The 13,210-nt window shown below is 36.3% G+C and overlaps 1 protein-coding gene across 16 annotated transcripts in view; it reads left to right on the top strand.

Annotated features, from left to right (window-relative positions):
* The window catches only part of MIA2 (MIA SH3 domain ER export factor 2), a 125,861-nt gene that overhangs the window by 65,583 nt on the left and 47,068 nt on the right, over positions 1–13,210 (top strand). For 14 of the 16 annotated variants that reach the window (XM_063609280.1, XM_055291458.2, XM_063609281.1 and 11 more), the window contains 7 exons: positions 1,697–1,807; positions 2,418–2,489; positions 3,349–3,453; positions 8,279–8,401; positions 10,418–10,538; positions 11,762–11,808; positions 12,573–12,663. In XM_063609280.1, the coding sequence (XP_063465350.1) occupies positions 1,697–1,807; positions 2,418–2,489; positions 3,349–3,453; positions 8,279–8,401; positions 10,418–10,538; positions 11,762–11,808; positions 12,573–12,663 (670 nt within the window). Of the gene's footprint in view, positions 1–1,103; positions 1,131–1,696; positions 1,808–2,417; positions 2,490–3,348; positions 3,454–8,278; positions 8,402–10,417; positions 10,539–11,761; positions 11,809–12,572; positions 12,664–13,210 lie in introns of all 16 variants that reach the window. The other 2 variants (XM_055291460.2, XM_055291465.2) reach the window with 1 other exon arrangement.

The raw sequence follows: 13,210 nt of genomic DNA, 5'->3' as shown, positions 1-13,210 counted from the left end.
AGTAGTGACAAAGGATAGCAGAGGACACCTTTGTCTGCAGATATTAAAATAAAAAACAGTAGACCTTGTACCTTTGATAAGTGTCCAGTGCAGTGTGGCAGTTCTCAATCACTGCTATCTGTAATCATCAGAAACTCTATGTGTTATGATTCAGAATTTTCTAGTAGAGTCCAAAGGAAGTTATAAATTGGATTCCAAATAAGTTTCTTAATATTTTCTTCATTTGTTGCCTATTACTATCTTCAAGAACTTGTTGAAATTATATTTTATTTGCTGACCCTCTGTCTTAACTACCCTCCCAGTAGTAATTTATTTATTTATTTATTTTTTTTTTGAGACGGAGTCTCGCTCTGTCTCCCAGGCTGGAGTGCAGTGGCGCAATCTCGGCTCACTGCAAGCTCCGCCTCCCAAGTTCACGCCATTCTCCTGCCTCAGCCTCTCCGAGTAGCTGGGACTACGGGCGCCCGCCACCACGCCCGGCTAATTTTTTGTATTTTTGGTAGAGACAGGGTTTCACTGTGGTCTCGATCTCCTGACCTCGTGATCCGCCCACCTCGGCCTCCCAAGATGCTGGGATTAACAAGCGTGAGCCACCACCCCCGGCCATAATTTATTAGTTTGATAAAAGAATTTTAGAAGGCATTTGGCATGCTAACAGAAGAGCAAAAAGTAGGTAGCAAAGACATTTACTCAAGCTTGGTAATACTGAGGATAAAATATTACACACCAATTTATTTTCAAGGTAAGGAATTATTATAGGAGTAAAATTAGCTGAATTTTTAGCTGCATTCAACATTTTGGAAAATTTTCTTCAATTTTAGTAATTTTTTAGCGTAGTATTTTCAGTAATAGTAATCATAATTGAATTCAAACTATAATGTGATGCAATTTAAAAAAATATGATAGCTGAATCTGTAGATAAAATCAAACCAATAGAGTAATTTTGATTCAGGTCAGGGAATTCCTAGAATGAAATATTCAAATTTGGGGTAATATGTATAAACAAGTTTTTAAATCACTGTAATGTAGTATGTATTTTTTTTGCTCTTATTTTGGCCTGCATTAAAATCTTTGAATCTTTTGGTTTATTTTTCTCTAACAAGTTTGTTGAAGGATCACAAATATCAGAGGTATGTTTATTATAGTATTTAAAGTCCAGTTGGAATAATCCAATAACTAATCATTTTAAATTAAAAAGGTCATAGAAAATAGGTCTTAATTCAATGTGGAATATTATCATGAAGCAGCCTTGATTTTTTTTTTTAGTTGATTTTTTATGTCATGTGTTTGATTATATTAAATTAGCTTTATTTCTCATTTTTTTCTTTATAGTGCTTTTAAGCAGAGGTTGGCAAACTGTGCCTAGTGGGCTCTCCACTTTTTTTTGTAAAAAATTGTTTTGGAACACAGCCATGCTCATTCATTTAAGTATTGCTTTTGTTTCTCACTACAGTGGCATAGTTGAGTAATTGCGACAAAGACTGCGTGGCCTACGAGCCTAAAATATTTATTCTCTTGCTCTTTATAGAACTTTGTTGACCACTGCTACAATTGCTGTTATTTTGATATTATGAAAATGAGCAAATACATAAATGAAAGTTATTTAACTTACAGTACATATTTTTTATTATGCTCATCTGATTTCCCTAATGAAAAATTCTTGTATCTGTTTAATAAAGTTGGCTTTCTCTCTTAGGCCACCTGTGAAAAGCTGAACAGGTCCAATTCTGAACTTGAGGATGAAATACTCTGTCTAGAAAAAGAGTTAAAAGAAGAGAAATCTAAACATTCTGAACAAGATGAATTGGTAAGGCTTTTTTATTTGAGGAGAATATAAGAAAAATTTACTGAGCTTTAAAAAATATATATGATACTGGTTAAAGTATTACATTATTGTAAAAAATGTAAAGAATACAGAAGGTTGTAGAGAGCAAAATTTTCTAGATCCATTCTTTTCACTTCCCCCTGGATGTTACTGTGTTAAATTTCTTGCATATTTTTATAGAAATTTTCTGTATGCATATGGAAGTAGCTCATGTAAATAAAAACTGAATAATCATGTACATAGTGTATATTTGTAATTAATGTGTATATTAACATTATAACTTTTTCTTTTGAAAAAACCTGTCTTCATGGAAATCTTGATGTATGTGAGATTATTTAGTAAAACATGTTAGTGGACTTATCTTGAGCCTATATAACTTAAATGTTATGGAATATTAAAGTTATGAGATACTATTGTTATGTAATGTTCATATAAAATGCCTTTAAGCATATGGCTAAATAAACTGAGAAGGTTTCTTAATTTGAGCTGTCACTTATGGAGCAAAAGTGTTAGGTTAACAGTATATATAATACATATGGCATTTTGAAACTAGAGTTTAGTAAATATTTATTGCCTGATACTGTCTTTCTAGATGGCGGATATTTCAAAAAGGATACAGTCTCTAGAAGATGAGTCAAAATCCCTCAAATCACAAGTAGCTGAAGTAAGTTGAATTAGTCTAGTAGGTCTGTTGCTTTTGAAAATAATTTTAGTTTAATTTTTTTAAATTAAGAAATAAGATATAATAATAGGATTTGAGATATAGGGGATCCCAGGTATTTTGTTTTTTTTTTTTTTTAAACAATACCTAAATGAATTAGCATGGCTGTGTTGCCCAGGCTGGAGTATAGTGGCACAGTCTTGGCTCACTGCAACCTCCACCTCCTGGGTTCAAGCAATTCTCCTGCCTCAGCCTCCTGAATAGCTGGGATTACAGGCATGTGCCACCACGCCCGGCTAAGTTTTGTATTTTTAGTAGAGGCAGGGTTTCACCATGTTGGCCAGGCTGGTCTTGAACTCCTGAGCTCAGGTGATCGGCCCACCTCAGCCTCCCAAAGTGCTGGGATTACAGGCATGAGCCACTGCACCCAGCTTGTATTTTTTTTTTTTTTTTTTTTACATGAAGTACTTCAGAAAAGTTCATCTTTTCAATGGACAAGTGTTTATTGAGCTGTTACTATATATTGAGGACTGGTTGCTTGACACTTAACATTAATAGACAAAAAAGTCCCTAGGAAGTTTAAATTTTAGTAGGGGAGGCAGAATAAATAGTTATCAAAATTTGCTGCACAGTACATAGAAAGTTACAAGAGGTTTGTCCAAGGTCACGTCGTAGCACATTAGTGGGAGAGGCAGGACCAGACCCCGATTCTAGACAAGCGTTTTTTCTGCTCCACCATGCTGTCTCTGCTGTTAATATTGGCATGGTTTTGCCTTTAATTCTGTGTTGTAGGGAGTATGTGTAAAGATGAGCTATGTATTAAATTAATTGTTACAAACTTGACATTTTTTGTTTTACTTAGGCCAAAATGACCTTCAAGATATTTCAAATGAATGAAGAACGACTGAAGATAGCAATAAAAGATGCTTTGACTGAAAATTCTGAACTTCAGGAAAGCCAGAAACAGGTTTGTGCTCTGTAGGGACTCTTCAACTTATGAATATGTAATTATAAATGTTCTTGGCATCCTCATGACTGACCCATGCTAGGGACAAGTATAGGCTTTTCCTTGAGAGCATGAGAGCCGAACAGCCTCCCATACATATTTCAGTGTCTGTCTCTTTTGTATAGTATACAAAAGTGTATACTTTTGGCACCTTCTACCCCCAGGGCAGGGAAAGTAAGCCAGGGCATTTAGCATTTTGGTAATCATAACCAACTTCTTAAAGCCAGACTGAAAGGGTATGGAGAATATGAGTGAGGATTATTGAAGTTATATATCTGGGGTCTAAAGACAGAAGCAGTTCTGGTGGCAGATCACATAAGGATGTGACATTTGCCCTCTTTCTCCCGCACATACATAGATACTCCCACGTGTATTTCTTCTTCTGCTTTGCCAATGTAATTGTAACTTTTCAGTGGGAAAATTTTTCAGTGATTAAATTATTATAGTTATCCAACTATTACTCACACCAGAGCAACATGGTTTGTTCTTTTTTTTTTTATTTTTTTATTTTTTAGACGGAGTCTCACTCTGTTGCCAGGCTGGAGTGCAGTGGCGCGATCTTGGCTTACTGCAACCTCTGCCTCCCAGGTTCAAGCAGTTCTCCTGCCTCAGCCTCCTGAGTAGCTGGGACTACAGGCACGCACCTCCATGCCCAGCTAATTTTTGTATTTTTAGTAGAGACAGGGTTTCACCATGTTGGCCAGGATGGTCTCGATCTCTCGACCTCATGATCCGCCTGCCTCGGCCTCCTAAAGTGTTGGGATTACAGGCGTGAGCCACTGCACCTGGCCTCATGGTTTGTTCTTATTACATATTCTGTGTTATTCAATATTTTCCTTATGGTTAATAATTGTTTTGTTTCTTGTATACTTACCGGGTTCATCTGTATGCTGTCTTCTAGAGATACAGATATCTTACTCATGCCTTCAAATGCTTTGTTTAATCTGTTAATTTCGTTTTTTTTTTCTTGAAGCAGTTTTTTCTCGGGCCTCTCTTGGTTTAATAAGAACTTATTCTGTAGGTGTGTGTTCTGTTCTGTATCCTAAGACTTCACTTTACCCCCATCCTAAAGATTCCTCTTGTCTTTCTCCTGTGTTATATCTTCTGTTTCCCATATGTAAGCTCTTTTGCGGTTAATTCTTTTGGTTAACTTTCTGCGGAAGAGGTACAGGAGGTAATTTTTTTAGAACTTACATGCCTGGAAATGTCTTGTTTCTCATACTTGTTGATATTTTGGTTGGATATATTCCGAGTTTGCATTTTTTTTTTTTTTTTTTTTTTGAGGCAGAGTCTCGCTGTCGCCCAGGCTGGAGTGCAGTGGCGTGATCTCGGCTCACTGCAGGCTCCGCCCCCCAGGGTTCACGCCATTCTCCTGCCTCAGCCTCCCGAGTAGCTGGGACTACAGGCGCCCGCCATCACGCCCAGCTAATTTTTTGTATTTTTAGTAGAGATGGGGTTTCACTGTGTTAGCCAGGATGGTCTCGATCTCCTGACTTCGTGATCCGCCCGCCTCGGCCTCCCAAAGTGCTGGGATTACAGGCATGAGCCACCGCGCCCGGCCTGGCATTTTTTTTTTTTTTTCCTCAGAATTTTGACACTGTCACTCCATTGTCTTGACTTTCTAGTATTGCTTTTAAGAAGTCAGAAGCTATTCAGATAATTAGACATTTTTGGAAATCTGCTTTTTTCCTCCCTGGAAGCTTTCAATATCTTTTTATTGTTTCCTGTTCTCTGAAATTACAGATCATTACATATCTCTTGACCTCATGATCCACATGCCTCGGGCTCCCAAAGTGCTGGGAGTACAGGTGTGAGCCACCGCGCCTGGCTACTGGCAGGGTTTTCTTTTCTTTTCTTTTTTGTTGTTGCTGTTTTTTTTGAGATGGAGTCTTGCCTTGTTGATCAGGCTGGAGTGCAATGGCCTGATCTTGGCTCACTGCAGCCTCCACCTCCTGGGTTCAAGTGATTCTCCTGCCTCAGCCTCCCGAGTAGCTGGGATTATAGGCGTCTGCCACCATGCCTGGCTAATTTTTTGTATTTTTAGTAGAGACAGAGTTTCACCATGTTGGCCAGGCTGATCTTGAACTCCTGACCTCAGGTGATCCACTCGCTTTGGCCTCCTGAAGTGCTGGGATTACAAGCGCGAGCCACTGTGCCCAGCTATTGGCGGGCTTTTCTATAGGATATATATTTTTTTGAGACAGTCTCACTTTGTCACCCAGTCTGGAGTTCAGGGTGCTATTTCAGCTCAGTATAACCTCTGCTGCCCGGGTTCAAGTGATTCTCCTGCCTCAGCCTCCCGAGTAGCTGGGATTGCAGGCCTGTACCACCACATCTGGCTAATTTTTATGTTTTTAGTAGAGGTGGGGTGTACCATGTTGGCCAGGTTGGTCTTGAACTCTTGACCTCAAGTGATCTGCCTGCCTCGGCCTCCCAAAGTGCTGGGATTACACGCATGAGCCACCGCACCTGGCCAGGTTAGAGTATTTCTAATTGGAGGATTCTCGGTTGTTGGTATCTGAAGAGCATTTCCACAGGGATGAGTCCTCTACATTTCCCATTTGGGAGGTGTAAGCCTGTTGGCCAACAGTCTTGCAACTCAGGTAAAGAGTGCTGGTGTCTGACTGTTCAGTAAGTCAGTTTCCTCTTAATACTTTTATGTTTTCAGTATGTTACTTCCACCTTCACCTGGATAGATGTCCTGGAGTCTCAGGTTCCACCTCTTCAAAGAATAACCCTGTAGGGTTTTGCGTGTGTGTGTGTGTGTGTCTGTGTGTGTGTGTGTGAAAGAGACGGAGATAGAGAATGAATGAGAGAGAATGAGTATATATTTATGTCATGGGAGGCTTTCCAACTGCTTTTTATACAGACTTTTGGCCAGTCCTCCTTTTTTCCAATCCTGCTTATACCCCTGGTATTTGTGCCTTCAAATCATGTGCCTTTCTAGGGTATATCAAATCAGCCTACTTTTGGGTGTTCTATCTTCTGGCTTAGATTTTAGTTCTCTCTAGTTGGTCGAGTCTTTTTATCACACTTCCCATTTTCTACTTCTACAATTATTTTTTGTCTCCTATTCTCTTTTTTCCTTGTGGGTTTATGCCTTTGAAAAAAAATCTGTTTTCGGGCATTTTAATAGATTTGAGTAGAAAGTGGTGGTAAACCCTGTGTTAAATTTGCCATATTATGATCAAAAGTGGCCTTTTCCACCTTGGAAAATATTTCACCTAGATCAGTCTTACTCTTTACAACGGTTTTCGTCTAACTCCCTTGTAATAATCCAAATTCTTGAAACAAACTGTATTCACTGATGCCATGTTCTAATGCACTCCTTCTGTAATGTTTTAATACTGTATACTGTGTACTTAAGTCTCTTTACTAACTCATGAGAGATGACCTAATCACCAAATGTGAATTTTTTCTTGAATTCTCATTTGTTTTTACCTGTATCATCTGATTCTGTTATATATACATAGAAAAGGATTAGTTTTTCGTGTGTTCGGAAATATGCTAATGAAGCCTTAGTTTTGCAGAGAAATCCAATAATTACTGTTTGGTAGAACAGAGTTTTAAAGACTAAATAAATTTAGACTTTTTCATATATATGAGCCATTTCTTTTGTGAATTGCCTGCTCAGTCTTTTTTTTCTTTGCCTGTTTTTTCTTATTGACATCTAAGAGCTCTTTGCATGCTAAGGTTATTAACCTTTTGCTACAAATGTTACGAAAATTCCTTTATTGGTGGGGTGCAGTGGGTCACACCTGTAATCTCAGTGATTTGGAAGGTCCAGGTGGGAGGATCACTTGAGGCCAGGAGTTCAAGATCAGTCTGGGCAACATAGCAAGAACTTGACTCTACAAAAAATAAAAATAAAAAAATTAGCAGGGTATGTGACATGTGCTTGTAGTCCAGTTGTTTGGGAGGCTGAGGTGAGAGAATATCTTGAACCCAGTAGTTTGAGATTGTGGTCCAGCTTGGATGACAGAATGAGACCCTGCCTCTAAAAAAAAAAAAAAAGAAAAGAAAAAAAAAAGGAAAGAATTCCTTTCTAGTTATTTGTCTTTAAATGTCATTTGTGTTATATTTGATTTGTGAAGCTTTTAAGCTTTCTGTAGTCAAGTTTACCTTTTATAATGATCTTTTTGTCGTGTTCAGAAAGGCTTTCCTTTCCTGTAAAAGTATATATAGTAGAATACTGTTTGTGCAAAATCTGATCTGTTCTAGATTAATGGTATTTCTTTTTTTTTTTTTTTTTTTTTGAGACGGAGCCTCGCTCTGTTGCCACGCTGGAGTGCAGTGGCCCAATCTCGGCTCACTGCAGCCTCTGCCTCCCGGGTTCAAGCGATTCTCTTGCCTCAGCTTCCTGAGTAGCTGGGACTACAAGCGCGTGCCACCGTGCCCAGCTAATTTTTGTGTTTTAGTAGAGATGAGGTTTCACCATGTTGGCCAGGATGGTGGTATTTCTAAAGGTTAGTTATTTTAAGTACAAAATTGCACAATGATTTAAAAAATAAATTTTAATGCAAGTAAGGTATATTTTATATGGGATATAAGGAATGGTAAGAAATGACCAAATCTAAGATATGTATATCTCAGAAAACCTTTATTTGAGATAAATATAGGATATAAACTAGTTGAAGAATGTGTATGTTATTTTACACTACCCCATTTTGAAAGTTCTTTGAAAATAGGAGCCATGTTTTTCTTTTTTAAGTAGCTACATAATGCCTTCTTAGTATCTTTTAATGATTCAGGGGATGAGCTGCATTTTAAAAATTTTCATTTTCAGCTTTTGCAAGATGCTGAAGTGTGGAAAGAACAAGTGAGTGAACTTAATAAACAGAAAGTAACATTTGAAGACTCCAAAGTACACGCAGAACAAGTTCTGAATGATAAAGAAAATCACATCAAGGTAAATGGCTCTACTGGTTTTAGTGACCAAGTTGGCTAGAATTTTACCCTAACTCTGAAATTTGAAAACTAGTTTTTAGCAGCTTTTATTTTCACAACATATTTTCACAACATATTTGGCCAGATTGTCAAATGTTTCTTGAAGACTTACTGATTTGTCATATGTACATACACATGCACACACACATACTTATATGAATATTCTATGTGTCCTTTTTTCTTCTCTGTATTTTAGCCTAGATATTTAGTAAAGAAATAAAAATAATGGTTTTTACTGTTTCTCTTCAGGATGCTATCTGCTCTTGTTAGGAGGTTGGAAGAGTTTGAGAAATTGGACATATAGTTATATATATTAATTGAATATCTTTAACTGGTGTATGTACTTCCATGGAGAGGAATACTTTTAAAAAATTAATTGAAACTTCAATCGTAAGAACAAAAGGATTTTTTGATTTTTTTTCTTTTCCTACTCATCTAAAAAAATCTTAATGCTGGTAAATACAGATACTCAAGTATATCAAACAGTGATATGTAAAACTAACGTTCTATAATTTACACAGTGATGTGGATGTTGTCATATTGAAAGTGATGCTCTCACTCATAGGTGGGAATTGAACAATGAGAACATTTGGACACAGGAAGGGGAACATCACACACCGGGGCCTGCTGTGGGGTGGGGGAAAGGGGGAGGGACAGCATTAGGAGATACACCTAATGTAAATGATGAGTTAGTGGGTGCAGCACACCAACATGGCACATGTATACATATGTAACAAACCTGCATGCTGTGCACATGTACCCTAGAACTTAAAATATAATAAAAATATATGTATATATAAAAAGAAAGTGATGCATCTGTGCTAGTTAAGTTGCTGCTATTTTCAAAATTCCAGCTTTCTGAGTTTTATTCAGAATTTGGCATACACACACACACACACACACACACACACACGAGATGGAGTTTCAATCTTGTCACCTAGGCTGGAGTGCAATGGCACCATCTCGGCTCATTGCAACCTCTGCCTCCTGGATTCAAGTGATTCTTCTGCCTCAGCCTCCTGAGTAGCTGGGACTACAGGCATGTGCCACTATGCCTGCCCAATTTTTTTTGTATTTTTAGTAAAGATGGGGTTTCACCATTTTGGCCAGGCTAGTCTTGAACTCCTGACCTCAGGTGATCCGCCCACCTCAGCCTCCCAAAGTGTTGGGATTACAGGCGTGAGCCACCGTGCCTGGCTGTGGCATATTGTTTTATTTATTTTTTCTAAACTTCCTCTCCTAAAGGCTTTGGGATTCTCTTAAAGATAACAAGAATGAGATGCTAACCTCAAGCTCTGCTGAAAGGTACAGACCGTGTTATTTGTGCCTGGAGCTCTGAAGAGAGGGAGGAGATCGAAGGGTGAAAATTGTAGAGCAGCACATTATTTTTAGGTGGGTCCCTCCAGAGGAATACGTGACACGTCATTTGATTATCAGTAGTGTTAGAAAATATTTCTTTATTCAACAAAATTCAAAAAGTACTTTTGGAAAACCTCTAATGTTCCATTCCAATTCTCTTTTATAAATGTCTTTATTTCAGTTGAACTCCTCAGCTAATTGTTTCCTTGAATAAATCAAGTAAAAATGTACGATCTTTTTATACATTATGTATCTCACTGCAGATGTGTTTGGTGTCACACAGAATTTACTCATGTTAATTAGGCCACTGTTAGTTGTGGCATGTGAGAAATGTCATATACAAAAATATTTTACTACTTTTTAGTTGCATAATATTAATATGTACTATACTTGATTTGGGAATAACTAGTTTTGGTTTTCATCTTGCAGAGTTGAATAGTCAATAAATGTTACCATTTCTCAAGGCTTTACGATGTCTTAATAAGAGGTGGAAAATAAGAGCTCTTGTGTTGTTATTTATGTGGATTGATTTTTAAACTATAACTGTACATTCAGAAGTTGTAAAGCTGTTAGCATAAGGCATTACCCTCTCTATTTTTCCCGTTTGTTAAATGTGAAGACTCTGACTGAACGCTTGCTAAAGATGAAAGATTGGGCTGCTATGCTTGGAGAAGACATAACGGATGATGATAACTTGGAATTAGAAATGAACAGTGAATCGGAAAATGGTGCTTACTTAGGTATTAAGTCATGACTCATCTCCTTTTGCTAAAATGGTGACTAGCTCTTCTATTTCCTTTTTGTTCCCTGTGTGCACCATGTTCTTTATATGCTTTTACTTTGGCACATTCTGTCTGTCAGACACACTGTCCTTTCTCACCATCCCTTATAGTTTAGCTTCAGCTGGAGCACTGCCTTTTCAGTAAGTCTTTTCCAGCTACTCAGACACAGTTGCAGCCTCCTCCCTTTGTTTTCTTTGTGTATTGTACATATCTTTATTATAGCTGTTTTCAAAATTACATCATAATCATTTCAATGCCTGTTTTTCCCTGTACTGTAAGCTAATCAGATGAATGACTAGTTTGAAAAACAAGTGTTCTATAAATGAATACTTAAGGATACTTCTTTTGCTTTTGTCAGAGGTTCAGACGGTTACAGTACTTTTAATCTTAGCCATTCAAATTGTTATTGGCCATTGCTGGTTGTGCTCTGAAGTTGGCAAAAGTGGCAAAATTTAGTTTCACTATAGCCCCTTACTGTATTCTCACACCAATTCCTTTGACCTAAAAAAAAACCTTTTTTTTTTTTTTGAAATATGGCATCATAGGAAGTTCTAAAACTAGTACAGAGGTGCCATGTACCCCTCTCTCATTTTACCCCAGTGGTAGTTCTTCAGACTTTTATGTCCTGTTCCCTAGCCCCCTGCATAATTAACAGATTTATTAAGGAGGAAAAAGTGTGATTAAAAATTTTTTTTGTGATAACATTAATATGTTGGAAAAAATTACATCCCTAAAATAAGTATATAAAGTTCTGTTTGTACTTTTCCATTTCTACTTTATTATATATAAAATAATCCTTTCTCTATTTGAGAAAACTCATGCTTATTTAATGTTATTTTAACTTGGGTTATAATTTTACTTATATTTTGCATGCTGTAAGAATCCAAGAATAGTTAACGATTGTGGTCTATATTTAGATGAATATCTAATCCTTGTTATAACTCTGTTCTTGGAGTTAGAGCTGAAGAACCTTGTTAAATGGTATGACACTTCAGTGCTTTTATTGTTTAGCTTCCTGGGAGCAGGTCCAAGGCCATTCTGCTTTATACCAAATTCTTTATTGTAGCAAGAAGAGGGATTATAAGTTTCTGGTTTAGTGAACTGATAAAATCATTTTGATGTCTGTTGTCGTATTGCACTATTTTCTCAAATCATTGTTGTGCTTTTGATTTTCGCTGTAGATAATCCTCCAAAAGGAGCTTTGAAGAAACTGATTCATGCTGCTAAGGTTTGTGCTATTAGATACATATAAAGAATAAGGAGGAAGAAAGAGAACGTGGATTACTCATGTCTCCTTAGTAACTGTTTAAAAAGTCCATTTTATTGTTCCCATATAAATATATTTAAAAATTATCAGAATTTTCATCATCAATTGCTTTTTACTTTCAATTATTAACTTTAGAAATTCATATAATTTTTGGAATTTATCAAAATAAAAAATTCTAAGTTCTGTACTCATTTTTTCAGATAAGAATATGTTTAAAATGTTTCCTGTATTTTATCTTGTACTTCCCTCAGTGCATTCTTTTTCTTCTAGTCTCAGTATTTTCTTACCCCTTCTGCCCTATATCCTATTTTAAGTAAATACTAGATTCCTTTTTTTCTGGCTTATTCCTTCTCTTTTCCACCCTAGTATTGGTATCCTCATTTTTGCTGATGTATGTGAAGTCTTGGTAATGTAGTTTGAAGGCTGTTTTAATAAAAACTTTTGTTGAAAGTAAATAGAATGAAAATAGTCACTTTCTTAAGCATACAGTGAAAAGCATTCACTACTTTTCCCTACCCCTTGTTCTGAGACTTACAAGTATTGATGACTTTGCTGGTTTTTTTAAGATAGAAGCTGCATTATTGGTTTCTGTATTCCAGGTGATAATTTCATCAAAACAATAAAATCGCTTGAAAAGTGTAAGGGGTGTTATAGTGAGGTTTTATGGGTTTTTTTTTTTGTATAACTGATTAATGTTACTTTTTTCCTTCTTCCCTTCTTTAAAGTTAAATGCTTCTTTAAAAACCTTAGAAGGAGAAAGAAACCAAATTTATATTCAGTTATCTGAAGTTGATAAAACAAAGGAAGAGCTTACAGGTAGGTCATTGACATACACACTTTTAATGTTTTTCTAAGTAAGTACATCTCCTTGCAGAGAATGGCAAAAATTAATTGAATTAACTTTGGGAAGATCCAGTTTTATTTTTTTTAACTTTTGTTCTTGTTGGGTATTTGTGAAACATTATTCCTGGTTTTTGTTGTCGTTGTTGCTAAAGGCATATCGATTTCCTCTATATTTATGTGAAGTTAAGGAAACTTTTTAAAAAACATGTAAAACCGTATTCATCTTTGAATTACAGTGTTATGTGTTTGAATGGTTTTAGATGTTAAAAAGTAGCAAATTGAAACTTAATGTTTGAAGTCTTTGTTAATTGAAAAATTGATCTTCAATAGTGGTACTATTTGCAGTATGATTTGTTCCTTTAACGTACATACGTAATATATTAGTACATACAAGAGTGATGTTAGACCTGCAGAAAAGAAGGTTTTGTTTTAATTGGAAACATTTATGTTTATTTTGCTGATAGTGTTTGTATTTTCAAAAAGTAAACAAGTTATGTCAATATGTATGAAAATGTTTAAA

Source organism: Symphalangus syndactylus, chromosome 9 (genome assembly GCF_028878055.3).
Source record: "Symphalangus syndactylus isolate Jambi chromosome 9, NHGRI_mSymSyn1-v2.1_pri, whole genome shotgun sequence".
In the NCBI taxonomy this organism is placed as follows: Eukaryota; Metazoa; Chordata; class Mammalia; order Primates; family Hylobatidae; genus Symphalangus; species Symphalangus syndactylus.
Note: the sequence above shows the minus strand (reverse complement) of the source record. Positions and strands in the feature narration are given on the sequence as shown.